Genomic DNA, 27,874 nt, shown 5'->3' with positions numbered 1-27,874 from the left:
CCTATTTCCTGGTTCGCCGGCGGCCATTTTGGGTGGAAGCGATAGCTGAGTGGTGGCGGCTGCTGATTGTGTTCTAAGGGGACGGAGTCGGGGGAAGACGTTTGCTCTCTCGGAACAGCGTATCTCATTCCTCTCCCTTCGACTACCCGTGGCGCGGAGAGTCAGGGCGGCGGCTGCAGCAGCAAGGGCGGCGGTGGCGGCGGCGGCAGCTGCAGTGACATGTCCAGCATGAATCCCGAATAGTGAGTGCAGGAGAGCACCGGTCGGCTGGGTCCGTGGGCCAGCTTGGGAAAGCTTAGAGGGGGCGAGGAGGGCGGAGGCGGGGGCCTCGGCCGGCGTGAGGTGGGGGTAATGGGGCAGGAGAGGTTGGCGGCGGGGAGTCGGGCCCCATTGTCTGACGGAAGAGGGGCGGTCGGGGGGAGGGATCGGGCCGGAGGGATGAGCCTCCCGGGCCTGGACCCGGTCTGGTTGGAGTCCTGGCCTGAGTGCCAGGCCGGAGCGGAGGAACAGTCTGGTAAGGGGGTTGGGGCGTCGGGGAGTCGGTGGTGGGGTCGTGGGAAGGGGTAGCTTCTCTTGCAGGCAGTGACTTTTGAAGGAGGGCCTGTTTTTAAGCGGAGGGAGGGGATGGGGTGGGAGAACTCTCCTAGAGGACACTGTTAGACCCTGCGCCCGCGGTCTGCGGAGCTGTCAGAGCCGTCGGGGTGGAAACCAGCTTTACGTACAAATCTTGAGCTTGTTGGCTCTCTCTTCCACCCTCCGCGCCAGGTTGTAGGTAATATGGATGCTTTTCAGGATTGCGTGGGATTTAGGGGAATGGGTAGATGGTGTGAAGCGATTTAAAATGTTTAGTTCTCTTTTTTAGTTTTTTTCTGGAGTTCTTTACGAACTCAGCGGTCCCATTCCCTTCCCCCAAACCTGGGCATTTGTGATAATTTTTTATTTTTTTGAGGACACTACAGTCATTTTGCCATGTGTAGGTCAAGGGAAAAACAAAACACCAGCACTAAAACCTAGGGACATCTTTGTGATATTACCAACTAAAAGGAAGACTTTGCTTTCAAGTTGAAAGAGAAACGAATGGGCCCTATGATAGATCTGTAGGGTTTGGGTTACCTACTTGAATGCTTCCAGATAGGGAATGAGGTTCCATGACGTGTCATGAAAAGTTAATGCATTTCTTTTTCTTCCTTACTCAGTAAGTCACCACAGCAGATGTGACACACCTGGCACCTTTCCTGGGAACTGGTGTTCACTTTCCTTGGGAAGACTTTCTTGGGTTCTCCTTAATGGCCCTTAAAAACATCCTTCTACAGTTTGCATATTGAAATTAAGGAATAATTGAAGGAGATTTAATTGGTAGTCCTCTTCAGTGTCAGAAGGCTTTGAGGGAAACGGGGGAATTTTTTAAAGCAAAGATCAGTATTTGACCTAAACGTTGAGTTTATTTGCTGCTTTGGTCAGTTATTGCTGAACATTTCCCCTAAAAGGTCCGCCCATGGGTTTAGCTGACTGTCATGTGTGTGTCACATGGCTCTTGCAAAATGCATTCTGACTTCAAGTTTTGTAATACTGGGGTTTGACGCTGAAATGTCCCTTTTTTTTGTTCTAAATAGAAGCCATAGTATTTTATTAAAATTTTATATACCTTAAGAAGTTGAAGACAGTGTTTTAATAGTGTCAGATTTGCTGTGTTGGCAGTTTTTTATCAAGGTCTTCAAGGACAAAGTTGGTTTTGCATAGTTTGGGCAGAGTTGAATTTGAGGTCCCTAATTTAGTAGTTTTCCTGGCAACAGTAAAGTACATGGATTTTCCATTTTATGGAGGTTTGTCTTCTGTTCAGGGAGTTTCTTAAATTTGCTACATATATTTAGTACTGTAAATAGATCTTGAAGATTAGTTGGACAGAACCATGACAAATGATTTAGTCTCTGAATTTGTTTCTCCTTTTGTAAAATAGGACAGTCATCTTTATTCCTATCCGGGTAGTTGTGAGGCTCAAGTATATGTAGAACAATTTGGTAAACTGTAAGAGCACTGTAGATGGTGTACATCATTATGTGAGGCATTCCAGTATTGCTGGGATTTAGGAATATAATCCTTACCTGCAAGGAACTTATAATGGAATATAAAAAATAGATTTTATTTATGTTAAATACCAGTACGTATGGCAAGTTCCAGATGTGTGGCATGGATTGGAGCCACAAGATTTTAAAAGAAGGTATGGGATTGTGGTTGGCTAGTAGGGTTTAGAAAGACCTTATAGAAAACAAACCAGTAAGGGAGTTACTAGCATTAGATTTGGAGAAGCAGAGGGAGTGAGAAGGATTGTTCAAGAGGGAAGAAGAAAGAAGAGCGGTTAATAAATGGCAAGGGTAGTAATTCTTAAGTAAATAGAGTGCCAAACCATTGTTTCTTTTGAGGACTCTAGATTAGTGACCTCAACAGAATCAGTCCTAGAAATCATTTGTATATTTTTATGGCCTTGAGTGTGCCTGTACCTGGGTTACTGTATTTATATTCTAGACTGTCTCTTAAGTAAAATAACCTAGGAGTTTGGAAAAACGTTTGGAAAAGCACTAGTGAAAAGTACTAAGGTGAGAGGAGGTGGTATTTTATTACAGAAGGTCACAAAGGCAACCAGCAAGCAGATTTTTAGAAATCTGAGTTCAGCGGTTTCTTCTTTTTATCTTTAATAAAGTTTGTTACCATCATAAAAGTAGAGAAAAATTGGAAAAGAGAGGAAAGAAGGAAATTCTTACAGTTTAATCACCCAAACACAAGTCCATTTGCTTTAAAACCTTGTTCTAAACTTTAAAGTCACATGTTTTTTTCTTAAGTTAAAACTTTTAATGGATGAGTGCCTTTCATGATTCCACAGTGTTATCCTAATAGCTAACATTTATGGCCACTTATTATATGCCAGGTACAATATTGTACATTATAATACATGTATTATAGCGTACACTTTATATGCTAATTTGAAATAATAGTATACTAGGTAATGTTTACAGGTGCACCCCCAAATGTTCCTTGTTTTGGTTTATCATCTACTATTTATCCTAATCCTTTTAGAAACTTTCAAAATCTGCTTTATGGGTGCTGCTGAATTTGGTACTGAAGATGTGTTCTTGACAAAAGAAAAAGTTTGGTTCTCTCAGAATGAACAGGATTTTAGATTTATATAGGTTGACATACGATTACCTGTTGGTAGCTTTATTATGGAATGCTTTTACTTTATGATCTTTAAGTTGTAAGCTTTTGGTTTGGGAGTGAGGAGAATAAGAAATATGTCAATCAATGATTAAATTTTAAGCTTTTTTTTTTTTTTTTACTACTTTATATGTTATTTGGTTGATTTGGGAGAAATGATGGCCCTGGGTTATCCTTATGGTAGAAATTAAGGGTAATGACTGACTCACTTGAATTCCAAATGCTACAAACAAAAACAAAATGCAACTGAAGTGGAATCTGAGCAGTGGAAAAAGTGGGTGGAAAGGATCAGAGCTTTCTTTTTTTTCTGGAGATTTGAGGAAAGATTTTGATTTTCCTGAGCTAGGTGGTGAAGCAGGCAGTGATTATTTCAGCACACTGCTTAAGAAATACTTAACATTATTCTCATATCAGAAGCATTTGTCCTAATCCATTAGCTTCTAGCAGATTTCTTTTTTAGTGTCAAGAAAATAATTTTGGCCGCTTCATCAAGGAGTGTGTTAAGAATAAAGTAGGTGTACCTATCATGAATATACCAGTTAACTATGTTAGGAAGAACTATATGTAGTAGTCTCTTTGGATCGACTAGTTTAATGCAGAAAAAATTTGTTTAAAAAAAATTTACCTTGTTTTTAACTTTTTAAAATATGGCTTAAGTTTTAGTCAGTCTCTTAAACTTTGTTTTCTGTCATGGTAGACTCAAGGAACATCTGACTTTTTTTTTTTTTCTTGTCAACGCTCTGCTTTGAATAAATCTGTCTTTTAACTTAAGGGTTTAAAGGTAAAAACAAGTTAATCAGTTCTGTTATCTGTCTGACAGTGTAATTTCATTAATAAGTCATTACTGCCTTTTACATAATTTTTAGTTAGAATTTTTTTATTAGAAAAGCAGAAATCAACTAAAAATAGATTTTCTTTTTGTAGGTTGCCTTGATGACTTTTTCGTAGTGTTGGTAATGATTTGAGAAATTCAAAGAAGTTTAAAGAAGAGGTATTCTCACTATTCAGAATATGATTATTTAATGTCCGTAGAGAATCAATGTATGTAATTCTTTGGGTAATGTAAGTTACCAGTAGCTATATAGACTTTCCATCTTAAGAGTTTTGTGTGAATGGATGATCTTGACGGATCATTGAAAGGAACTGAAATTTTGCATTTAAAATTTTCTTCTTCCTTTTCATCATAATTAGGTTAAAGTATAAGATGTTGACGGTTTCTTACATATTCAAGGTTTTTTGTTGTTGTCTTAAAGATGGAAGAGCTTCAGAATCAAGTGTTCTCTTGCCGACTGTTTAGTTGACTTTTAAAGAGAATTTTGCTTTCTGAGTAATTTATTTAATATTTCAGTTTTTATTCTAGAAGCAATCTTAGTGATTTATCTAAGTGATTATGATTAACAAGTGCTAAGCATCTTGCTGGATTCATATCCTATCAGCAGTCCTTTGGCCATGTGGGTTTTCTCTCCTTGGCAACTTTTGATTGTACACATATGATGGTTTTACTATTTGTAGTTGTAATAGTTAAGTTTCATTTTTGATAGTTAAGAGTAGCTTCCTTTTGCTAATGTTACCTACTCTTGTCTCTTTCCTAATATATAAAAACAGTGTTAAATAAAATGCTTTTTAAGATTTTGAGATTTTTAAAGATTTGCTAAAAAATGCTTTGAGTGTTTTAAGGTGAAGAGAAACTGAAAATGGGTGTCGGATGCCAGTGCATGAGATATTTTAGATGTGTAACTTACCTGCTTTTTACTGTTTGTCTGAACTACATTTTTGAGTTTTAGTAAGAGATTTAGGCAAAATGTTCCCCCCCTTTTGTTTTTTAATCTTACAGGGAGAGGGGAGCAGTCAGACTATTCCAGTGTTTCCTTGTAGAAGGTGGGGCTGAGAAGAGATTGCTTCTTTGATATCTGAAATAGAATTTAGGGGAAAAAATCAAAGTCTTGGCTTTTCTTTGGAACCACCCTGTGATGTTTCAGATTATAAAAGGGTAATGGTGTAATGATATTTTGGGGAAAAAAATAATCCTGAGGCCTTAGGGAACCAGAGAACAAGTGTTTGTTGGTTTATTTACTGACTTAAACATGTGAAGAAATAGGGTACAAAGGAGAGGTAGGAAATGAAATATTCCTTGGTACTTTTGTGACTGATGGCTCAGTTGGTCAGAACACCCCACTTTATTAAATCCAAGATTGTTGATAGGTTCCAGTTGTTTACTCTGTTCCATGTTTATAGATTCCCAGTTCTGACAGGTAGTGTTACCTTTGCTCACAAAGGTGACCACTCTTTGGAAACATTATTTTTAATAATAATAGCTACTATTTTTTTTTCTTTTTCTTTTTTTTTTTTTCATTTGCGGTACGCGGGCCTCTCACTGTTGTGGCCTCTCCCGCCGCGGAACACAGGCTCTGGACGCGCAGGCTCAGTGGCCATGGCCCACGGGCCCAGCCGCTCCGCGGCACGTGGGATCCTCCCGGACCGGGGCACGAACCCGCGTCCCCCGCATCGGCAGGCTGACCCCCAACCACTGCGCCACCAGGGAAGCCCTATAATAGCTACTATTTAACAAGTGCTTACTCTTTGTGCCAGCTACTTGGCTAGGGTCTTTACCCAGGATATTTTATTCAGTCTGCATCTCAAACTAGTGATCTTTACAAAGGAAATTGAGTGAATTGTATAATTGAAGTTTTCTAGGAACAGTGATGGATTTAACTTGTCTGAATGTATTTTCTTTGAATAACAATAGTACTTAAGTGGAATTGTTCTTTGTCCTTGCTACTCTGCCCATAGATATTTTCCAGTAACTTGATTTAGGGCAGTTATTCTTAACCCATTTATGGTCATGTACACTTAGGAGTATTTGATGAACCCTGTGGATCTGCTCCCTATGTGTATACATACTCATAACATTCATTTTGCTTGAAGTTGCAAGTTGTTCACATTCCCTGAGCCTATTCATGAACCTCAAGTTAAGAATGCCTGATTTAGAAGATTGAAGACAGAAAAGAGAATATTCACTACCAATTCTTTTGAAATGTGGAAACCCAAGAGGGACAGAGTTTAATATTAAATCTGGTATCCTGAACTGATTAATTTTGAAATGTGAGATTTGTTTGGGCATGGCTTTGTTTTGATGACCTAGTCTGTGCTTTTCTTTTCCTTTTATTAAAATGCTTACCTGTTTGTTTCTCATTAAGTTACTAACATATGAAGTGTTTCCAAGATTCTTGAAACAAAGGCACAGTAAGTTCACAGAACATTAGTGTTCACATTAAGAACAATGTCATCTCTGCAGTATCTTTACTACCTTAAAATTCATATGGATGTAATTAGGATAAATGCCTAGCCAAGTGTAATATGTAATATAGTCTTAATCGAATTAGATGGGATTTATAGAAATAGTTAAGTAGCCAGATTTATAAAAGGACATTTGAAGCAACTTTGTCAAATATACACTGGCTAATTATTTAGTGCTTAATTTTTGGGTTGGTGGCTGGCATCTGTCCTCATAAAGAGCATCTGGGTTCATCACTTACTAAAGCTAATGTAGTCTGAACTCCAAAATTTACCATGCTCTTTTGAGCTGAGCTAACTTATTCTCTGCTAAGACAAATGTTCTAAGTTAATTTAAGCAGTGAATTACACTTTTCTTTATATTTGGTCAGGTCTGTGTGCTAGCTCATAGGTGGTTTGATTCATTCTGATAGGTTTTATATGCACAGTAGGACTTAACATGTTTACTGACATTTTTATCATATCTGAGAATATATCACTGAGGGAATGTGGTGAGATATGAAAAAAACAGAAAAACCGCAGCATTTAGAGTTGTAAACCCTAGGTTTAAGTTCACACCACCACTTACCTCATAAAAGTCATTTATGCCTTTTGAGCCTGTTTCTTTATAACGTGATTAGTACCGCCTCAGTTCTGAGTCTCAAGAGTAAACTGTACAGTGCTATGCAGGAGTTGACACATGTATTCCAGTAAGGGATGTTAGAATATATGTAAGAATATATGTAATATATATATGCAGGTGGTTTCAGTTTTAATGTTTTTCTAACACATTTAATCATTACACATTGATCTCTGACCTTGTCTATTTGAAAAATGTTTTCAATACAGATACTTAAAATCTTCCAGTGAATGTACACACACACACACACACACACACACACACACACACACACGCACACACAATCTGATTTCCCTGGAAAAAAAGCTTGGTAAAGAAAATAGCCAGCCCTTTCTTTCTCTTTTATCAGTTAGACTATGCTAGGAGTTGAGGGGTTTTTATTTTTTAATTATAAAACACGGACTTTGCTCCCAGGTGCTTACCAGTTAAGATGACTCAAGCTCAAACAAGCATAATCAATTTAACAGTATTAGCACAAATCTTGTGATATTTTTAAAGAATAAGATGGCATAATAGTGCAAAAGATTTGGAGAAGGGGCCTAGGATTTCGACTATTAACACAAAGTTTTAGTTATATTGCTTTAGCTGGAGAGGAACAGAGCACTGAGGAGGACTTTCCAGAAGCCCTGACACTAGTCTTGGGATAAGGTCAACAAATAACAATTTGAGTTCCCACCACTAGTCAGAAATTTTATGTATGTCCATTATTTCCCCTAATAGTATGAAGAAATAGTGTCCTAATTTTACAGCAGTCAGAGCCAGAGAAGAGTTAAATGGCTTGCCCAGGGGCATTCAGAGGAAGCAGTAGAATTGGAATTTTAACTCAAGGGCCTGTGATTTTACAGTCCAAGTATGCTGTTTCCAGTTTAGTGTGTGTGGTTAACTTCTAGGGATTTAAAATTAAGCCAGTTAATTAGGCAGCTAGCATTTTTGTGTTCAATTATATCTAAAATTCGTGATTGGAGAGGCCTTTTTAAAAATGTTAAGAAGGGTTTGTGAGGTGTGTATTGTGAATGGCCCTTTGTCTTTCTTCACATCTTGTGTTGGGTTGATATTTAAAGCTTCTCTAGGCTTGAAGTTAATTATCTTATCCATTCTCAGTTTTTCTACCCTCATGACTATTCTTGAATACTTATACTTGGGGCCTTAAAGTCATGGATGTCTTTCTGTGAGAAAAGTAAGTAAAGCAGAGAACGCCTGTCTCTTGCTGGAGAGGCAGGCACATTTGCTGCAGACCGTGTTACTGTTTCATGTGTTGCTAGACTTTGGGAGTTGTGATCATAGTACTTATAACTGTTAGCTGGTAATTTTTACACTTTAACTTTAGATTATACTGGTAAACTCCTGTGATACTTCGTCACCCATCATCTGTACTGAAACTTTGGATAAATAGCTTCAAAGTTTTTGTCTGTAGCTCTTGAGATCTTTCATCAGGTTGCATCCTGATTTGGAGGGAGGAAGGAAAAATAAAAATAATTGCCACTTATTGTGCTCCTGTACCAGACACTGTGCTAAATGCTTTAGAGGCAATATTTATAATCTTGACCAGAGCCTAATTGGGTGGTAGAGAGTGCTAACTGAACCTTTTTACAGATGAGGAAATAGAGCCTCATGGTGATAGGTAAGTACCTTACCTCAAGATCTTGTAGCTAGTATGTGATGAAGCCTGAATTCAAATACAGTTCTTTCCAGGTCTAAAACCCATGCAGGCTTTGAAAGGTAAGGAGGTATGGACACTTACAGCCCCTCCTTAGTGTGTTTTTCACTAAATATTTGCTGTTATCTATGTGGTAAGACCATTTACTCTTTTGTCCTCTTGTATGGCTTACTACTTCTCCAGAACAACCAAAGCTTCCCTCATTTTCAGAATTCCAGCTTTGGATTTTTGGAACACTGTTTTAAACAGAGATAAAGTGGAACCTGGAAAATTAATCTATTGTCTCTAAATATTTTTTTTAAATGTAGTTTTAGGGGGTCAGTTACGGGGAGAGTTTTTAAAAAATTGCTTGGCTCTTTTCTTAAATATGGAGGAAAGACTGTTGCCCTCTCAGATTCTTGGTAATTGTTTATTTTGACTAACAGCCTGCTTTTGTCCATAGCTGAAGTGTTTGTTTAGTTCTTTTATTAATTTAATTACAAAAGTAATATGTACTCTGTAAAATTCAAATGATATAGAAGCATATGAAGTAACTAAAAATTCTTACCTCTTTTATCCAGCCTGATGGGCAATTTTGTTGTTGTTGCTGCTACACCACATGGCATGTGGGATCTTGGTTCCCTGCTCAGAACCCACGCCCCTTGCAGTGCAAGTGCAGAATCTTAACCACTGGACCACCAGGGAAGTCCCCTGATGGTCAATTTTGAATTGTGTTCTGTGGAGCATACTTAAAGTGAGTGAAGAAGAAAAGTAGATGTCAAGCACAATTATTTTAGCTCAAGTTTTATTAATCATTCCATACCCCAAAGACTAATAGACTAGTGTATAGTTCAAAAGTGAATTCAAGTTTATTTGGCCACTGTATCATAATATCATAACCATGATTTTGTTTTAAATTTGTTATGTGAGCTTAGTTTTAGGCTGTTTTCAAGTATGATTTTATAAAAAGATTAAAACTACATGATTCCTATCATGCAAATGAACTTGTTATAGGTGAAAGAGAACAAATTTAGGTTCCATTGAACTTTTTAAAAAGTCAGGCCTTTTCTAAGGTATACTTATAGCTGACACTGTGAAATTTGTATTTTGGGGGTACTGTTTGGATAAAAACAATTATATAGTTCTCCACTGTTTACTTTTGTCTTCCTTGGTGTGTTTCCAAAGGGTAGTTGAAACTTGTGTTAATGTCAGTCAGCTATCTCTTATATTCATTGACAGGTGAACTATGGTAATCCAAATTTTGTTTCATAAAAGAAGAAAAAAATGTTTATTCTTATTTAATCCAAAAAGTTGACTTCATATCTTTGTGGCTGTATTGGGAATGTGCCAGTGCTGTCTGCTTACAACCTTGACCTACTCTACCTACTTAGATGTCATTTGTGTTAGGACAGGTATGCTGAAAGAACTTGTAAGATTGTTCAGTCATTGAATAAATCATTGATTAAAAATTTTTCCTCCCCTCACATGACTTTTTTTTTTTCTGGTTAGAAAAGTAATACAGTCTGACTGCAAACTATTTTTTAAAAATATAAAGAAAAGATCAAGTGTAATCGTACAATTTAGAAGTGTCCATTTTTTCCCCAAACCTTTTATGTGTGTACAAATTTTTTTTAACAAAAATGGGTTATACTAGACAAACATAGTCTATAATCTTTTTACATAACAGTATCACGTAGTAGTCTCTTTTGAAATTATAGAATTCTGAGTAGTATTTTAGATTCAGCAACAAGCAGATTCATCTCCTACTTCATATTTTATAGCTGTAGTTTGGTAACTTCATAAAAAGGAAAACATTTTTCCTAAATAGAATTTTGAGTCAAAATGGGTTTTGGTAACTTTTTAAAAATATTGTTTCATGCTCTCACAATAGTGACGTTTTTTAAGGTATAGAAAATGTTAATGCTTACATGCAAAAATGGCGTGGGTATCATGATTATGTTCAGATCATAAATAATGGAAATAGAGGATCTAGAGTATTGCTGAATTAGACCAGGAGTAGGCTTAAGGAGAAACTGATAGCAAAAATAATTTTTCACTTGCTACCATATTTGACATCCCACACCATCCAATTGTTAAAAGGTTGAATCTGCCCGTCTCCATCGAGCCTTAATCTATGTCAGTCTTAACTGTCTTACTTTCTCACTGAATTATTTCCCTTTAAATTAATATTCTCAAAAAATACTTGTGCCTCAAAAGCAAAGTTTTTATTTTACAGAATCCAGCATGATTTATGATTGTTGATTTAACTCAAGAAAACACAAAATATGTCTCTCATGTTTAAAAAATATCAGGGGCTAGCTTTTCAACGAGATTGTACCTGTTTCACTAATGTCCTCATAGTTTGTTTTTCTAAAACCTTTTTATTTTGAAATAAATTTAGATTTACAGAAGAGTTACAAAAGTAGTACAGAGAATTCCTGTATACCCTTCACCCAGCTTCCCCTAATATTAACATCTTATATACCATGGTACATTTATAAAAATTAAGATATTAACATTGGTAAACTATGAACTAAACTATAGACTTTTATTCCAATTTCTCCAGTTTTTCCACTAATGTCATTCTTCTGTTCCAGAACCTAATCCAAGATATTTAATTGTATTTAATTGTCATATCACGTTAGCCTCCTTCAGACTGTGAGTTTCTCAATCTTATTTTTCATGACCTTGACAGTTTTGTAGAGTTTAGGTACTTTGTAAATTTCCCTCAGTATGCATTTGTCTGATGTTTTCTCATGATTAGACTGGGGTTATGGATTTGGAGAAGAGATACCATAGAGGTGAAGCACTCTACTCATTACATCATATCAGAAGGTACATAATATCAATATGACTTATTGCTGGTGATGTTCACGTTGATCACTTAGTAAAGGTGGCATCTGTCAGGTTTCTCCAGTTGTAAAATTGCTATTTTTCCCTTTCTACACCCTGTTAGAAACCAGTCGTTAAGAACCCACACTCAGGGCTTCCCTGGTGGCGCAGTGGTTGAGAGTCCTCCTGCCGATGCAGGGGACACGGGTTCATGCCCCGGTCCGGGAAGATGCCACATGCCGTGGAGCGGCTAGGCCCGTGAGCCATGGCCTCTGAGCCTGTGCGCCCGGAGCCTGTGCTCCGCAACGGGAGAGGCCACAACAGTGAGAGGCCCGCGTACCACAAAAAAAAAAAAAAAAAAAAAAAAAGAACCCACACTTGGGAAGGAAACTAAGCTCCACTTTCTAGAGGGGGTAGTGTTCAAAGAATTTGTGGGCATATGTTAAAACCACTGCAGTAATAAATATTTGGGGGGGACAAATTTTGAGGCTGTGCAAATATCCTAAGTCTCCTTGAAGTTTCACCCACTAATTTTAGCATTCATCAGTGGATCTTGCCTACAGCAGTTAATCTACCAGTGATTTTCTATTTCTCTCATTCCTTCTACATGCATTAGTTTGAATCCTCATGTAAAGAAGTGTTATCTCTCCTCTCCTATTTATTTAGTTAATGATTTATACACTTATGGACTCATGGATATTTATTCTTTGTGTTATAATCCAGTACATGATTGTTTACTTTGTGGCTCAAATTGTTGCCTTGGCCATTGAGGTTGGTGTCTGTCCTTTTAGCATGCCATGTCCCTGTAAATTTTTTTCTCTAGCATTTTGCCCAAAATGTTACTCAAGGATGGCTATAGATATTCTTTAGGTGTTTGTCACAATGAAAGAGACCTGATTAAAAACGCAAAATTAAAATGTTCTCTGATCTCTTAGCACAGTGCTTTGTAAAAGGCACAGTGTTAATATTTTGGATGAATAAGTCAGTTTACCTTCACACAGATAGGTATGTTAAACATAAGAGTGGGGAAAAACAGACTCCAGACTACTTATGGGGAGAAAATATGAAGTGTCATTGTCATAGTAAATTAGACATGAAAAAAACCTGAGGAAATTCTTGATTGGGAACAGTGGATAGGATTTACTAGAACTATCTGACTTAGGTGAGTGGTCATAACCGTTGTACATAAAGATTTCTCAACTGATATAATTCGGTTTTTTCACTTAAGTCAGAATGGTATTGCAGACTGAAAACTTAATCCAAATTCTAGAGAATAAAAGAAATACACATTTAAAGTCTTACTATTTGCTAAATTATTCTTGACTCTTTGTACCAAAATTCTGATATTGAGCTTTCTAAATTTAGATTTGTATATTTCCTTTCAACATTTTTATTGTATTCTGTTTTGTAAATTATAGTTACAGAAATGTCTTTAAGTGGTCTCAAATCTGAATTCTCTTGTACATCCTGTATATTAATAGTTTAGAAATAAGATACTATAGGAGTAGGTAATTTAAAACGTTCCAGTGCAGGTAACATGCTGTTGATCACAGTCTCCTGGCGTGTGAACTCGATAAGGCAAGAGGTTTGTTAGTTGATTTTGTTTGCCATTCTCCTCCATGTCTCTTGTCGTGTTAGTGAAGCTGATGGTTTGGGAGAGAACAAAATAGCCTTTAACAAGATTCATTTTGGAACAGAGTGCTCAACTCTTCATATTATTTACAATGGCTCGGAGCCTTAAGTTATCAGGAACTCATAAATTAAATAACGTTTCAAAATAATGCCATTTGTAAAATTTTAAAAGTATGATAATTGAAAAGTAGTTTTTAAAAAATTGACTACTAATTTCCTTGAAATCATAATGTAACTTGTAGCACAGTTAGGAAGCATTCATGTTTTTTACAGCCTTATGGTTATTCTGAAAGAGAGAAATTGATCTTTAAGGTAATGAATGATACCACAGGCAGCATATGTGGCCCAGTGGTGTCTTTTACTGTAAAGGGGTCCAGTACCACTGATTCAGAGGATGTTTATTGAGTGTTTACTGGATGCCTGGCACTGTCCTGAGGGAAACTGGTAAATTCAGGGCATTTGTTTTATCAAAATTTTTGTTAAAAACTAAGTAATTGGGCTTCCCTGGTGGCGCAGTGGTTGAGAGTCCGCCTGCTGATGCAGGGGACATGGGTTCGTGCCCCTGTCCGGGAGGATCCCACATGCCGCGGAGCGGCTGGGCCCGTGAGCCATGGCCGCTGAGCCTGTGCATTCGGAGCCTGTGCTCCGCAACGGGAGAGGCCCGCGTACCACAAAAAAAAAAAAAAAAAAAAGATAGTACCTCGCGTACCACAAAAAAAAAAAAAAAAACAAAAAAACTAAGTAATTGTAGTAGTATCGGTGCTGTGATTTTTTTCTTGCTGACTGAAATGTAAATTCATTGCTAATGTTCAGTGTTCAGCATTCTTAAGAATTCATTTGGTCTAATTAAAGAGAAAGCTATCAGTAGTACTGAAGCGAGTCAGCACAGCAACTGTACTGACTAAAATAAAAGTTGTTTGGTATTAGTTATCAATAATTTATTAAGGGTAAATTTTTATAATCATTATCCCCACTACCCCCTTTTTTCCTTAGGATCTCAAACTGGAAAGGATGTTAGTTGTTAAGTTCATCCTATGTTTCAATCAACTGTTCCTGATGATTTATTTAAAAGCTTACTTCCTTCTGTGACCTTTATTTTGCTGCTGACTAGGGCACTTTGGATTTTCAAAAAAATTCTTTCTTTTAGGTATAATTAGGAATAATAAGCATACTATGGTAACTCGGTAAAACCAGAAAGCTATGTTTTAAGTAATACATATCACTGTATAAACCTAGGTAACAGCTGATTAATATTCACAGAGATAATCACTTCTAAACATCTTGCTTACTTGTAAATCTGATAATTGTAATCTACATTTCATTTGCAAGTGATATTTGGGGTTCACTTTAAGTACGTAGCATTTTTTTTTAAAACTAAATCACAAGGAAGAAAATTAAGGATTATATATATCTTCTGAAAAAAAAATCTGTAAATTCTGGATTTTTTGTCATTTTGAAATTGCTTTAAAAGAACATACAGAATTGGTCAGAGTTGGGAAGAATCTATGAGAGATTCCTTTGGAGACCGTTGGCTGACCATCTGTTGTCTTCAGGTTCATGAAAGAATCCCTGGGAATGTTTTGTTTTGTTTTTTAACCTCTTTATTGGAGTATAATTGCTTTACAATGGTGTGTTAGTTTCTGCTGTATAACAAAGTGAATCAGCTATACATATACATATATCCCCATATGTCCTCCCTCTTGCATCTCCCTCCCACCCTCCCTATCCCACCCCTCTAGGTGGACACAAAGCACCGAGCTGATCTCCCTGTGCTATGCGGCTGCTTCCCACTAGCTATCTGTTTTACATTTGGTAGTTTATATATGTCCGTGCCTGGGAATGGTTTTTTGAGTTAGTTTTGGCAGTGGTAAAGGTGCATAAACGTAGCCTAGCTTTCAGTGTTTTCCGAAGAATGCTTTAATACAAGCTTAGAATGTTGGTAAAGTTGAGCATTTACACAAACAGCCTTTGATTTTACTGCATCTCCAGTTTAAGATATTTATAATATAGACTTTCAGAAGTTAAATCCATTTTTTTTAAAGGGAGAGAATTCCAGGTGGATGCTAGGGAAGGATCATAAAAGCCCTTCGTTGGAGGATTGCTATGAAATAATGACTTGAGATTGGAATTTGAAGGAGAGATACGTTTCATTGGCAAGAACAATGAAAAGTTAACTCCCTGTATTCTAATACTGCAGAAGAGTGGGATTTTTCTAGCATAAGTCTTGGGCCCTCCACGAATGCATATCACTTATGTTTCCTTTCATTCATTGCTTGGAAGTGCAAGTTCAGCTGATATTAGAGATCATGGGTGGCATTGCCTATCTTATTTTTACATAATTCTGTCATGTTCAGTGATTCATCAAAAGGGCTCCTGCTGTTTGTTGCAGTTTGGTCTTCTGTTAGGCGGTTCGGTCTTCTTTTAGGCCGTTCATGGGCTTTTCAGGAGCTGTAGTCTTCCTCAGTGAGCTGTTATTCTTGGCTATATTTTTGTTGTTGTAGAACTTAAAATACAATATGCTTTTTATTAATGTGATTTTCTTTTTCTCTTTGCAGTGATTATTTATTCAAGTTACTTCTGATTGGCGACTCTGGAGTTGGAAAGTCTTGCCTCCTTCTTAGGTTTGCAGTAAGTTGAAATCAAAATGCTTTTAAAGAAATTAATGCTGTTTATGTTTTCTAGGTAGACAAAAGATTAAACAGTTTTATTCAGAATATTAATTCTTCCAGAATTTATGTATTGTATATAAAGCCTCCAAGTGTACATCCCTAGTGATATCTAGACTCTTAAATAGAAGAAGTGCTGTTGCTCTTCAAAGAAATTCAAGCAAAGTGTAGTTATAAAGTCAGAGTGTCTAATACTCTTCTTGGAGACCAGTGTTTCATTCCAACATAAGTAGGGAGGTAAGAGGGAAATAATAGGTCTGTGTTGAAAGTGACTTGATGGAAAACAAATCTTCAAGTAAAACTTTAGTAGAATAAAAAGAAAAAGCGGGGCCTGGTACAAACTTTTTTTGACAATGGCATAGTGTTCTATATGCTGAAATTTACAAACTCATAAATAACTTTCAACCTAATAAATAAAATCTACAGTCTTATTCATAGTCTTATCAACTGCCTTCAAATTTAGCATGTTTTCCTTCTCACAAGATCATTGATTCTTAAGAGTATGGACCAGTGGGGATTATCAATACCGTCTTGGGGTCCATGAGATCAAAACTACTTTCCTAATAACACTAAACCATTGGTATTTACTAAGTAAATAATTACTTAGTACTAAGGCAAAAGACATTTGCCTTTTTTCACTCTATTGATCTTTGCTCTGATGATGCAAAAGCAGTGGTGGGTAAAACTGCCAGTGCCTTATTAGCACCATGTTGAAGCCCCAAATTATACTCATGGTCATGGTGTTTACCTCTGTTCACTCACAGCGGGGAAAAACACCATTTTCATTTAAGAGTGTGTTTGATGAAACAGTAAAAATGATTAATTTTTTTCATACTTTTTAAAATTGAGGTATAGTTGATGTACAATATTATATAAGTTTCAGGTGAACAACATAGTGATTCACAATTTTTAAAGGTTATATTCCATTTATAGTTATTATAAAATATTGGCTCTATTCCCTGTGGTGTACAGTATGTCCTTGTAGCTTTTTATTTTATATCTAGTAGGTTGTACCTCTAAATCCCCTACCCCTATCTTGCTCCTCCCTCTTTCCCTCTCCCCACTGGTAACCACCAGTTTGTTCTCTATGAACAAACTGTGAGTCTCTTTCTTTTTTGTTATAGTCATTAGTTTATTTTTTTATATTCCACGTATAAATGATATCATACAGTATTTGTCTTTGTCTGACTTATTTCAGTTATGATGATACCCTCCAAGTCCATCCATGTTGTTGGAAATGGCAAAATTTTATTCTTTTTTATGCCTGAGTAGTATTCCATTGTATGTATATGTATATGTGTATGTATACATCTTTTTCATTCAATCTGTTGATGGACACTTAAGTTGCTTCTGAAAATGATTAATTTAAAAAATCTTGATCCTCGAGTATTCTTTTTTAAATATTCTGTGTGAAGAAATGAGGAGTTTGCATAAAGTAGTTTTAATGAAGACTGGAGTATGCTGGCTGTCTCAAGGGAAAGAAAAGCACTTGTATAGTTGTTTCCATTTTGAGCTAAACTAGCTGCTTTTTTCATTGAACATTTTTTTTTAACTTGAAAGAACAACTAGCAAACTATAATTATGTAGAATTGGGTACACATTTTATCAGATGAACAGACATTATCACTTCAAGGAAAATATCTAACAGCATTTGCTGCCTGTAATAAATTCAAGCTTTTCAAAGGAAAATTAGAATTTTAGGAAACTTAAAATTCACCACTGCAAGCTTGACAGCATCTCAAATACTTAATATGACTTTTCTGATGATATAAGTGATATTAATGAATCCCATATATATATATATATATATATATATATATATATATATATATAAAACTTCACTATATATAATAGTTAAAAAATGAGACCATGGAAGTACCAGAATAAAACCTAGGTGGCTCATTAATCTTGTATGAAAGTATTTTCTAACACAGAAAAAAATCAGGAAAGAAAAGATTGTTAAATTTGATTGCATTAAAATTAATGCTGAGCACATAAAAATGTTGGAAAACAAATGGTACTAGGAAAAATATATATATGAGGAAGGGGTGATATTCTCAATATATAAAGCACATACACATTAATAATAAAAGGATGTTTGCCCTGATGGAAATATGAGCAAATACATGAGCAGGCAGTTCACAAAAGGAGAAATACAAATTGCCAATAAATATGAAAAAAATATTCAATTTTATTTGTATTTAACGGACTTTAAAATTAGATATTAATTTTTATTAAATTGGCAAATATTAAAAACTAATTAATTAAAATTAAGAATAATTCCTAGTATTAAATCAGCAATTCTAGGTAGGTGGGAAGAAGCTGGCCTCTCTTGAGGAAAATGGCTATAGCCTGAGGTATTTGTGCTTCAAAGAAAATCCTTTCCGGGATGCCTATTGACCTAAGTCATAGGTTTTCATACTACCTACACAGTAGAATCACCTAGGATGCATTTTGAAAATACTGATTCTCACACCCCTGAAGTAGAGACAAGCAGCGAAAGGTATGATAAATGTATAATAAGCTTTGGGAGCACAGAGGGAAGAATCTCTTAACTATTGGCTGAATAGTTGGGGAATGTTTGGACAGTCAGTATTGCCTGAGCTCAGAATTGAAAAATGAATAAAAATTGCCGTGTGACCCAGGGACTGGGGAGTAGGGATATAAAGCTTGGGAGTGGGGAGAAGGAGATACTGAGAATTTGGACAGTAGGAAGGGCATGTGCAGTGGTTCAGAGGCATGCAAGTGAGGGTCATTTAGGGGTTTATAAGAATTCTAACAGCATTTATAAGTATTTCTAACAAAGTACGTGGCATGTACGAGTGCTGAATGAATGTTTATTGCATTCATTTTGTTCTCTATCCACTTTCTATAGTATCTGATGCTTATTAGACAATTAAAAATTTTAAATTTAATGATGAGCATTTTGTCAAATTGCAGTCAGTGCTTCAAGAGTATCCTTTTATCCAGTGATTCTGTGTATGCATTAACATGAATATATGTGAGGATAAGTCAGCATAGCTACCTCTAGCCACTTGGAACTCTCTCTGATCACATTTTATTCTTTAGTGATCTTTGTTTCAGTCTCATGTACACATCAGGTTCAGCATTATCAAGACTTACCCACACTGGCTTCATTTAATTCTTTTTCCCCTTCTCTTTGTTGGAAGTGCCACAAATGCAGATCCCAAATGTGTCATTTTCCCCTTATATACTTCAATATGTATTTCTAAGAACTGGACATTTTCCTATAAAATAGATTTGTTGACTTAACAAAATAAATTTCCCTAGTTGTCTAAGAAGTGTGGTGTTATAGTTGGTTTGATTAACGATTCAAAACATGGTTCACACAGACTCATAGAGAACAGACAGTGGTTGCCAAGGGGGGGGAGGGGGAGGATGGGGAAGGATGGAGTGGGAGTTTGGGGTTAGCAAACGCAAACTATTATATATAGAATGGAAAAACTGTATAGCACAGGGAACTATATTCAGTTTCCTGTGATAAACCATAATGGAAAAGAATTTTAAAAAGAATGTGTATATACGTATAATTGAATCACTTTGCTGAACAGCAGAAATTAACACAACATTGTAAATCAGCTATACTTCAATTTTAAAAAAGTGTAATTTTAAAAGTTTAACCTTGAGTTAAACATTGTTCACATAAAAACTTGTACACAAATGTTCACAGCAGCATTGTTCCTAATAGCCAAAATGTAGAAACCACCCAAATGTCCACGAACTGATGAATGGATAAACAAAATGTGGTATATCCATACAGGGTACTATTTTTCAGCCATGAAAAGGAATGAAGCCATTAAAAGGAATGATCCATGCTATAACATGGCTGAACCTTGAAAAGTTTATGCTGAGTGAAAGAAGCCAAACACAAAAGGCCACATTGTATATAATTCCATTCATGTGAAATGTCCAGAACAGGCAAATCCATGGAGACATGAAGTAGATTAGTAGTTTCCAGAGTCTAGGGGGAGAGGAAGAAATGGAGAGTGCTGCTGGGTGTAGGGTGTTCATTGGGTGATGAAAATGTTTTGGAAGTAAATAGTGCTGATGGTTGCACGACCTTCTGAATATACTAAAAACCACTGAATTGTACATTTTAAAAGGGTGAATTTCATGTATGTGAGTTATATCTGTTTAAAAAGTCGTAACTAAGAAATAAATTTGACTTCTAAAAAATTTCAGGGGAGTGACATCATAGCTTTGTGGTGAATAAGTTGGATGGGGAGGAGCAAGAGTTCCACTGATTAGAAAATTAGAAAAATCATTCATAATCATTGAAAATATAAAACCTTTTTCTATGTGATGTATGTAAAGAATTTGCCAAGAGATGTTTGGAAAAATTAAAGAATAGCTATTGAAAAAAAATGTTTTAAGAAGAAACCATTGTTAAATAGCACTTTGTCTTCAGAACATGAACAGAGTGCAGGAGAGGATGGAGTGGCTGTTCTCAACATGTTATGCCTTATAAACGTTATCAGCTTTGTAGATAAAAGTTAACTTTATATTTTCTTATTTACTCTCTTGAACATTCATTTTAATTGTTAGCTTTTTTTCCCTTCAGGATGATACATATACAGAAAGCTATATCAGCACAATTGGTGTGGATTTCAAAATAAGAACTATAGAGTTAGATGGGAAAACAATCAAACTTCAAATAGTAAGTAATTTTTGGACTAGAAATTTTTGTGGAAATTATTTTGGTAAATTTAAAGAGTATTTTTTATTAATATGTTAACAAAATTAAAGTATCTTAAGAATCATTCATCTAATGACAGTGGTAGAATAAGAATTGTTTAGATTAAAAATGATATAAGATTACCTTCCTCGTTGAATTTTCTATTCATAAAGCAGAGAAATACATGTTTTTAAGTCAAAGTTGGTCCTAGTTCTTTTTCTTGTGCTTTTATCAGTGCAGTCTAAGGGGTCTAAGTTGAGGTTTACCTTGTCTTATAGCAGAAGTATATTGAGCAATTTTCGTATGTCTTTTATTATGCTGAATACTATGGAACATTAGAAGAAACCTAGGAGAGGTTCTTCATATGTGGTTTAGTTGAAGAGTATTTATTAGATAGTATGTACCAACTCTGTAGAAAAGTAGAATTTTATTGGAAGGGAACTTAGCTTTTCTTACGTATTTTACAGCTCAGAAGATGGATGCTAAGAGATTCAGTGACTTGCCTACAGTTATAGCAGAACCAAGTGACCCATAGCTCTCTGTTTTCAATATTTTGTGTCCCTGTGCCATCCTCACTCCCTTATCCATCCTTGTATCCTCAACCCTGAATAAGTAGTAGGCAGTTGTAGTAGAAACTTAATATGGGTCTGGGTACTACCATTGTGGATATACCTATGGTCATAAAAAAAAAAAAATCTCTGGGTATCTTTTAGAGTTGGCTATTAGTATGAGGTAACATAGAAAACAAGTGACTGTTCTTTATATAGAATTGATAACACCCTGAACTGGAAGGAGTTCTGAATTTGGAGTCAGAAAACTTGGATTTGTTGTCTTCATTCTGCTATTTATTAGAGAGTCATGGGTTTAACTTACTTCAGTCTTTTTCCTGAGACTCAGTTTCTTACCTCTAAAATGAGTGTGATAATGCTTGATTTACTAACTTATAAGGTAGTTGTGAGAACCAAATCTATATCTGTGTATGTGTGTATGATAATGTATGTGAAAGCCCTTTGTAAACTTTTAGGCAGTATTCAATTGTTACTGATGATATGACACACCCAGACAAGTGGATATTTGATAGGTTATTTTTTTTATTTGTTCTCTTATGTGACTCTGATAAGGAAAAGAAAGGTACATTAAAAAGAATTGTGGATTTTGATACAAGTGAACACCCTTGATATCCCAAATTAGGACTGCAAGGATGTAGTTATCAGAGATACCTTGAAATACTTTCAACCAATGAACAAAGTATCTTCCATATTGATTTTTCCCATTATATGTAGAGTGCCAACTTGGCACCATAAAGAATATTTCAGAAAGAAGCACCCAAGCCTGTAACTACTGATGTGAAATGATTGTGTTATGTGTGATCATTGGTCTTCATAACATTTGGGTATATATTTGTGAAACATTTATACATTGCTACTTCCTCTGGCTGGAAGGGATCTTATAGGTCACTCACTCAGTCTTCTTTCATCTTCAGTAGGAATTTCCTTTCCCTATCTGGTGCCTTTTTTTTGAACATTTCTGAGAAGTTCACTGTTTTTCAAAGCAGCTAGTTCCATTTATAAATAACCTCTTAGTTATTAATTCTTTATTTTGAGCCAAAGCCAGTTTCCTTTAACTTCTGTCTCTTACTACTCTGCCTTTTGCAGCTGCCTGATAGAGATTAATTTCTTTTCTATTGGCAGCCTGCCATTTAGATTGATCTTACCACACCTTCTACCTCTGAAGTCGGTCATTCTTTTCTGGAAGCATGTTTTCAGAACCTTTTACAATTTGGGTTTGGGTTGCTCTTAACATTTTATACGTGCCGTTTATTAAAATATGATTCCTAAAATCAAATACAAAGATATAATCCTGCCAGTGTGACTACATGGGGTAAATCCTCTGTTGATTTGGACTCTGAATTTCTTCTTTTTCTCTCACACTTCAGGGACTCATGCCATTTTCTCATCATTGGCCCATTCAAGGACATAAAAAGAAAACCTGCGTTTACTACATTTGCAATCTCAATAACCATTTTACCTACTAGTTTGGATCTTAAAGTTTTTGGTTGTTTTTTTGTTTGTTTGTTTTTAAGTCTTACATTTTGTGACTAGGGCATTAAAAAATCTAAATGCAGGATTTTACTTTTAACCCTGTTACATTTCATCTTGCCTGGTTTGAATTACCCTTCCAAGTTTTCTGGGTCTTTCAAAATGATTGGGTTTATCTATATTTAAATTATCTTTTCTGCTTTTCCTGTTCAAGTGTACCATCTGGGTCTTTATCAGAGTTGGTGATTACAGAACATTCAGCAGTGCGGGGCATGTACAGAGTGTAGTCCCGTACCATGAAAGGCCTCTTTCTGTGATGGTTTATTCATTTTCAAAGCTTTATGGAAATGCATACGTTACACAGACATTCAGATAGATTCAAGGTTGCAGGGATGAATGAAACAGCCCCATAGGAGGAGATCCCATTTCAGTGGGAGAGACAAACATGGGAAAATCAGTTACCCTGTGATTATGAGGGGTAATGAGGATCATGTACATGAAGGGTGATCAGTTACAGAGGAAGGTACTGTTAGGATATAGGGTCAGCAGAGTTTTCAGAGTGGCAAGGAGACATCAGAAATTTTGCTCTTTGGATGCCATTGCTTAGTCAGCTACAATTCTTTGTTAACATTTATTCAGAAACATTTTCTTCCTGTTGTTGCGCTATCTTTGTGAAAGGGGTTGGGGGGCAGAGAGGAGAAGGGAACTAACATTGTATTGAGCAGCATCTATAATCAGGTGTTGTGCTAGGCATTTTTTACAAGCATTAGTTCATTTAATCTTAGCAGTTCTATAAAGTGAGCGATATCTGGGATTAATAGACGAAGAAGCTGTTAGGTGACTCTTCCTAGAGTTAAATAACCAGGAAGCTAAAGTTTTGAAGTCACGTTGGCTTGGCTCCAGAGGTCATGCTTCTCCAAGGATATCCTGAAAGACTTGAGGCTCCTTACTCATACAGTAGTTCTAGATAGTCTGCTGACTCTCATAGGTTAGTACTTTGGATGAAAAAGGTAATGAAAGCTGTGGTGGCTTTTGTTTGTTTTAAATTAACAATTGTTAACATACTACCTTATTTGCTTCATTATTACTTCTTCCCGCCCTCCCCCCTCAGTATGTTAAATTATAGATATGATACGTTACTCCAGAAATACTAATTATGCATCTCTATTTTACTATGTAACCACCATTATTACATCTAACAAAACTGACACTAATGCCTTAATGTTATCTAATATCCAGTTTGCATTTAAATTTCCCCGAAATTAAAGCTTATTTTTAACAGCTCTATGTTGGCTGGGTCTTAGAAAAGGAAGTGATTTCACTGAGTGCTCCTGAAGTTGTTTTTTTTTGCCATCTAGGACTAGTGGAGATCAATGTCAAGTTCACGGATATATTCCAAAACTTTACAATTCCTTCCCACTAAGGGCTGTTGCATCTTAATCTCCACTTGTCTTAGGCTTTAAGTCCATTTTTTGTTTTTGTTTCTTTAATGGTAACCATTCTGTTATTTCCCCGTCAATCAAGATGTTATCTTTTACTGGTATTTTTTAGTGGGGTAGGTAGCTTTTCTAAACAATTTTTTTAAGAAAAGGACATTGTCTAGGAGCAATTTAAACAAAATTCTCATTGCCCTGGTTAAAATCGTGGCTTTAAAAATCTGTCGTCTTGTTTTTTTTTTTTCTGCATTGGGTCTTCGTTGCTGCGCGCGGGCTCTCCCTAGTTGTTGCGAGCGGAGGCTACTCTTCGTTGAGGTGTGGTGGCTTCTTACTGCGGAGCATGGGCTCTAGGCGCATGGGCTGAGTAGTTGTGGCGCACGGGCTCAGTAGTTGTGCACGGGCTTAGTTGCTCCGCGGCATGTGGGATCTTCGCGGACCAGGACTCGAATCTGTGTCCCCTGCATTGGCAGGTGGATTCTTAACCGGTGTGCCACCATGGAGTCCCTTGATATTTTTAATAGTTTTTTTTTTTAACCCAGAACTTTAATGTAGCAATGTTATTTGTTTCCATTGTTGGAGCCTAAATGAAGTGTGGTAAAGTGCTCTTAAAATGAATTTTTTTATAAAAGTATTTGGAATCATCTTACCTACATTGTTTTCCCTAGGATTAAAATAATTGTTCCTGAGATGGCTAAAGTGCTATCTTGACCGGTGGTTATCTGCATTAGGTCCTTTCAGTGCCTTCCATGATGATAAATTGTGCTAGCAAGTAATTTTGTCTTATGTGTGAGAACTGTACCGTGTTACAGGGGTGTTAGTAGACCAGTAGCTTTCCTAAAACCAAGTCAGCCTGTCTTTGCATTCATACTAGCCTGGCACAATGCTAAAGGCTGTAGAGAATATGAGAAGTATGACAGTTTCTGATCTCAAAGAGCTTATAATTATAGTATTGGTAGCATTACTGTAAGCTGAATTAGACACTACCTTCTTTTCTGGACCTTCGGGTATTTGGCAGTTACCCTGCAATTTAGTAGTGTGAGCAGAGAGAGCTAATGTTTCTATATCAAATCCTGGTAATCCACAACTATGTAAACTAAACTATTCTCCCTCCTCCCTCCTTTTCCCCAACTCTGTTTTAATGTAATTGTTTGGATTTCTTGATTGTTTTATAATAGTGGGACACAGCAGGCCAAGAAAGATTTCGAACAATCACCTCCAGCTATTACAGAGGAGCCCATGGCATCATAGTTGTGTATGATGTGACAGATCAGGTAAGCTCCAGGGAAAATGGTGTTATACTGACAAAGTAGTAAGTTACTATTTGATAAATAGCAGACTATTTTACTTTATATATATAAGCCATTACTATCATTTATATGGCAGAAAATTTTGTCCACCCCTAAGGAAGTGAATGACATAAAAAGCGTGTTTTAAACCAATGTATCTTTTAAGGACAGGTACATTGTTATTTTTCTCCCCTACATCATTTGAACACCTAATGGGTCAACCAAAATTTCCTAGTATTTTCCTTTAGTAAATAGGAAATTTAGTAATTGGTTTTACATTTGCTTTCAAGGGACCCAAGTTATATTATCAACTAAATGATCATTTTGTCAAGTGTGTAGGGAACTGGGATTGTTTGGCTTATACTGTGTTTTTGGTGCCAAGTGTTAACAGGAATTTGCCTGGTAATTAGACCTGTCGGAATTGCCAAAAATAAGATTAGAGGCTTCTGCCTGTGGAGTATGTGGTTCAGAAATAGGATAAGCTTGGAGGAAGATTTTAAGAGAAGAGTGAGTAGCTAAAGGTGAGCTGTTGGAAGAAGGTAGGGAGATGTGGAGATAGTGTGAAGAATGTGGGCCATGATTGTTCTTTTGATCAGAAAGTTAGAAAATTTCAGGGTCCTTTTATTTTGCCCGTCAAAAAAAAGAATGAAAGATGAACTTTGAAAATTAGAATATATAATTCTTGTAGGAGATGTTAAATCTCACCTCAACTATGAAATCATAGCTAATTAGGAGATAGCTAGAATTATAGACTTTAGATTCAGCACCATTAGGAGTACTGGGTGAGTGATATCAACATGAGGAAAAAAATGTTGTTAGTTTTAAAAATCTCAAGTAATGACTTGTAATATTTAAAAATGGAAAATTTCCTCCCTTAAATATGACTATGGAAAAGAAAACAAACATCTTTACTTTGGACCCATTTATTTAATGATTTTTGACATCTCTAGTAGTTCACATTTAGTAGGCTTATTCATAAACCAAAATTTTGTTGTGTTTCAAAAACCAGGTTTTGTAGTGCATATAAATGGCATACTCCAAAACAATTGGATTTGCCTGAGCTGTAGTTTAATGCTGAGCTGTATTTCCCTCAGATAAGGCATTTTCATCCTCAGTCCTTCAAATTCTGTTTTCTTATTCATGTACGTATGTATCATCATTTTAATATGTCAGTTCACTTCTTTCCCAGCATTAGAGTTCTTTTTTCGTAGCTAGATTGTCTCACTAGCTTGTCTTAGGTCAGGAGAGATGCGTCTGTTTATCACTTGCTTCATTAGAACAGTTGTGTCCAGAACTATATTATCATTCTTTAAAATGTCTTTTTAGGAGTCCTTCAATAATGTTAAACAGTGGCTGCAGGAAATAGACCGTTATGCCAGTGAAAACGTCAACAAGTTGTTGGTAGGGAACAAATGTGATCTGACCACAAAGAAAGTAGTAGACTACACAACAGCAAAGGTATGTTTAAAGTTTGATTTTCAAACTGAATTGGAAGGTGCTGAATTTGAATTATATATGGGTATGGAGTCACACAATGGCCGCAACCGCCTTAGCTTTTAAAACTATATGTGCCAGAATACTTTGACAGTAATAATTTGTGCAGTGTCTACTTGGATTCAGTAAACTTAGTCCTTCATCACTCCCCGTTTCAGATGATGAAATGCACTAAGTGAAAAAGATTTTCCAATTAATTGTGCCTTATATATTCTCTTAGGAATTTGCTGATTCCCTCGGAATTCCATTTTTGGAAACCAGTGCTAAGAATGCAACGAATGTAGAACAGTCTTTCATGACAATGGCAGCTGAGATTAAAAAGCGAATGGGTCCTGGAGCAACAGCTGGTGGTGCAGAGAAGTCCAATGTTAAAATTCAGAGCACTCCGGTCAAGCAGTCAGGTGGAGGTTGCTGCTAAAATTTGCCTCCGTCCTTTTCTCACAGCAATGAATTTGCAATCTGAACCCAAGTGAAAAAAACAAAATTGCCTGAATTGTACTGTATGTAGCTGCACTACAACAGATTCTTACCGTCTCCACAAAGGTCAGAGATTGTAAATGGTCAATACTGACTTTTTTTTTATTCCCTTGACTCAAGACAGCTAACTTCATTTTCAGAACTGTTTTAAACCTTTGTGTGCTGGTTTATAAAATAATGTGTGTAATCCTTGTTGCTTTCCTGATACCAGACTGTTTCCCGTGGTTGGTTAGAATATATTTTGTTTTGATGTTTATATTGGCATGTTTAGATGTCAGGTTTAGTCTTCTGAAGATGAAGTTCAGCCATTTTGTATCAAACAGCACAACCAGTGTCTGTCACTTTCCATGCATAAAGTTTAGTGAGATGTTATATGTAAGATCTGATTTGCTAGTTCTTCCTCGTAGAGTTATAAACAGAAAGATTACACTATCTGATTAATAGTTTCTTCATACTCTGCATATAATTTGTGGCTGCAGAATATTGTAATTTGTTGCACACTATGTAACAAAACAACTGAAGATATGTTTAATAAATATTGTACTTATTGGAAGTAA

General features: G+C 36.2%; 1 protein-coding gene across 1 annotated transcript; it reads left to right on the top strand.

Annotated features, from left to right (window-relative positions):
* On the top strand, positions 1 to 27,874 carry RAB1A (RAB1A, member RAS oncogene family). Its single transcript, XM_007124890.4, has 6 exons — positions 1 to 242; positions 15,779 to 15,851; positions 20,472 to 20,567; positions 25,236 to 25,331; positions 26,673 to 26,804; positions 27,061 to 27,874. The coding sequence occupies exons 1-6, from the start codon at positions 220 to 222 to the stop codon at positions 27,256 to 27,258; spliced, it is 618 nt and encodes a 205-aa protein (XP_007124952.1). The 5' UTR covers positions 1 to 219; the 3' UTR covers positions 27,259 to 27,874.

This window comes from Physeter macrocephalus, chromosome 12 (genome assembly GCF_002837175.3).
Source record: "Physeter macrocephalus isolate SW-GA chromosome 12, ASM283717v5, whole genome shotgun sequence".
Taxonomy (NCBI): Eukaryota; Metazoa; Chordata; class Mammalia; order Artiodactyla; family Physeteridae; genus Physeter; species Physeter macrocephalus.
The sequence above is the reverse complement of the archived record's forward strand: the minus strand, read 5'-3'. Positions and strand labels throughout refer to the sequence as shown.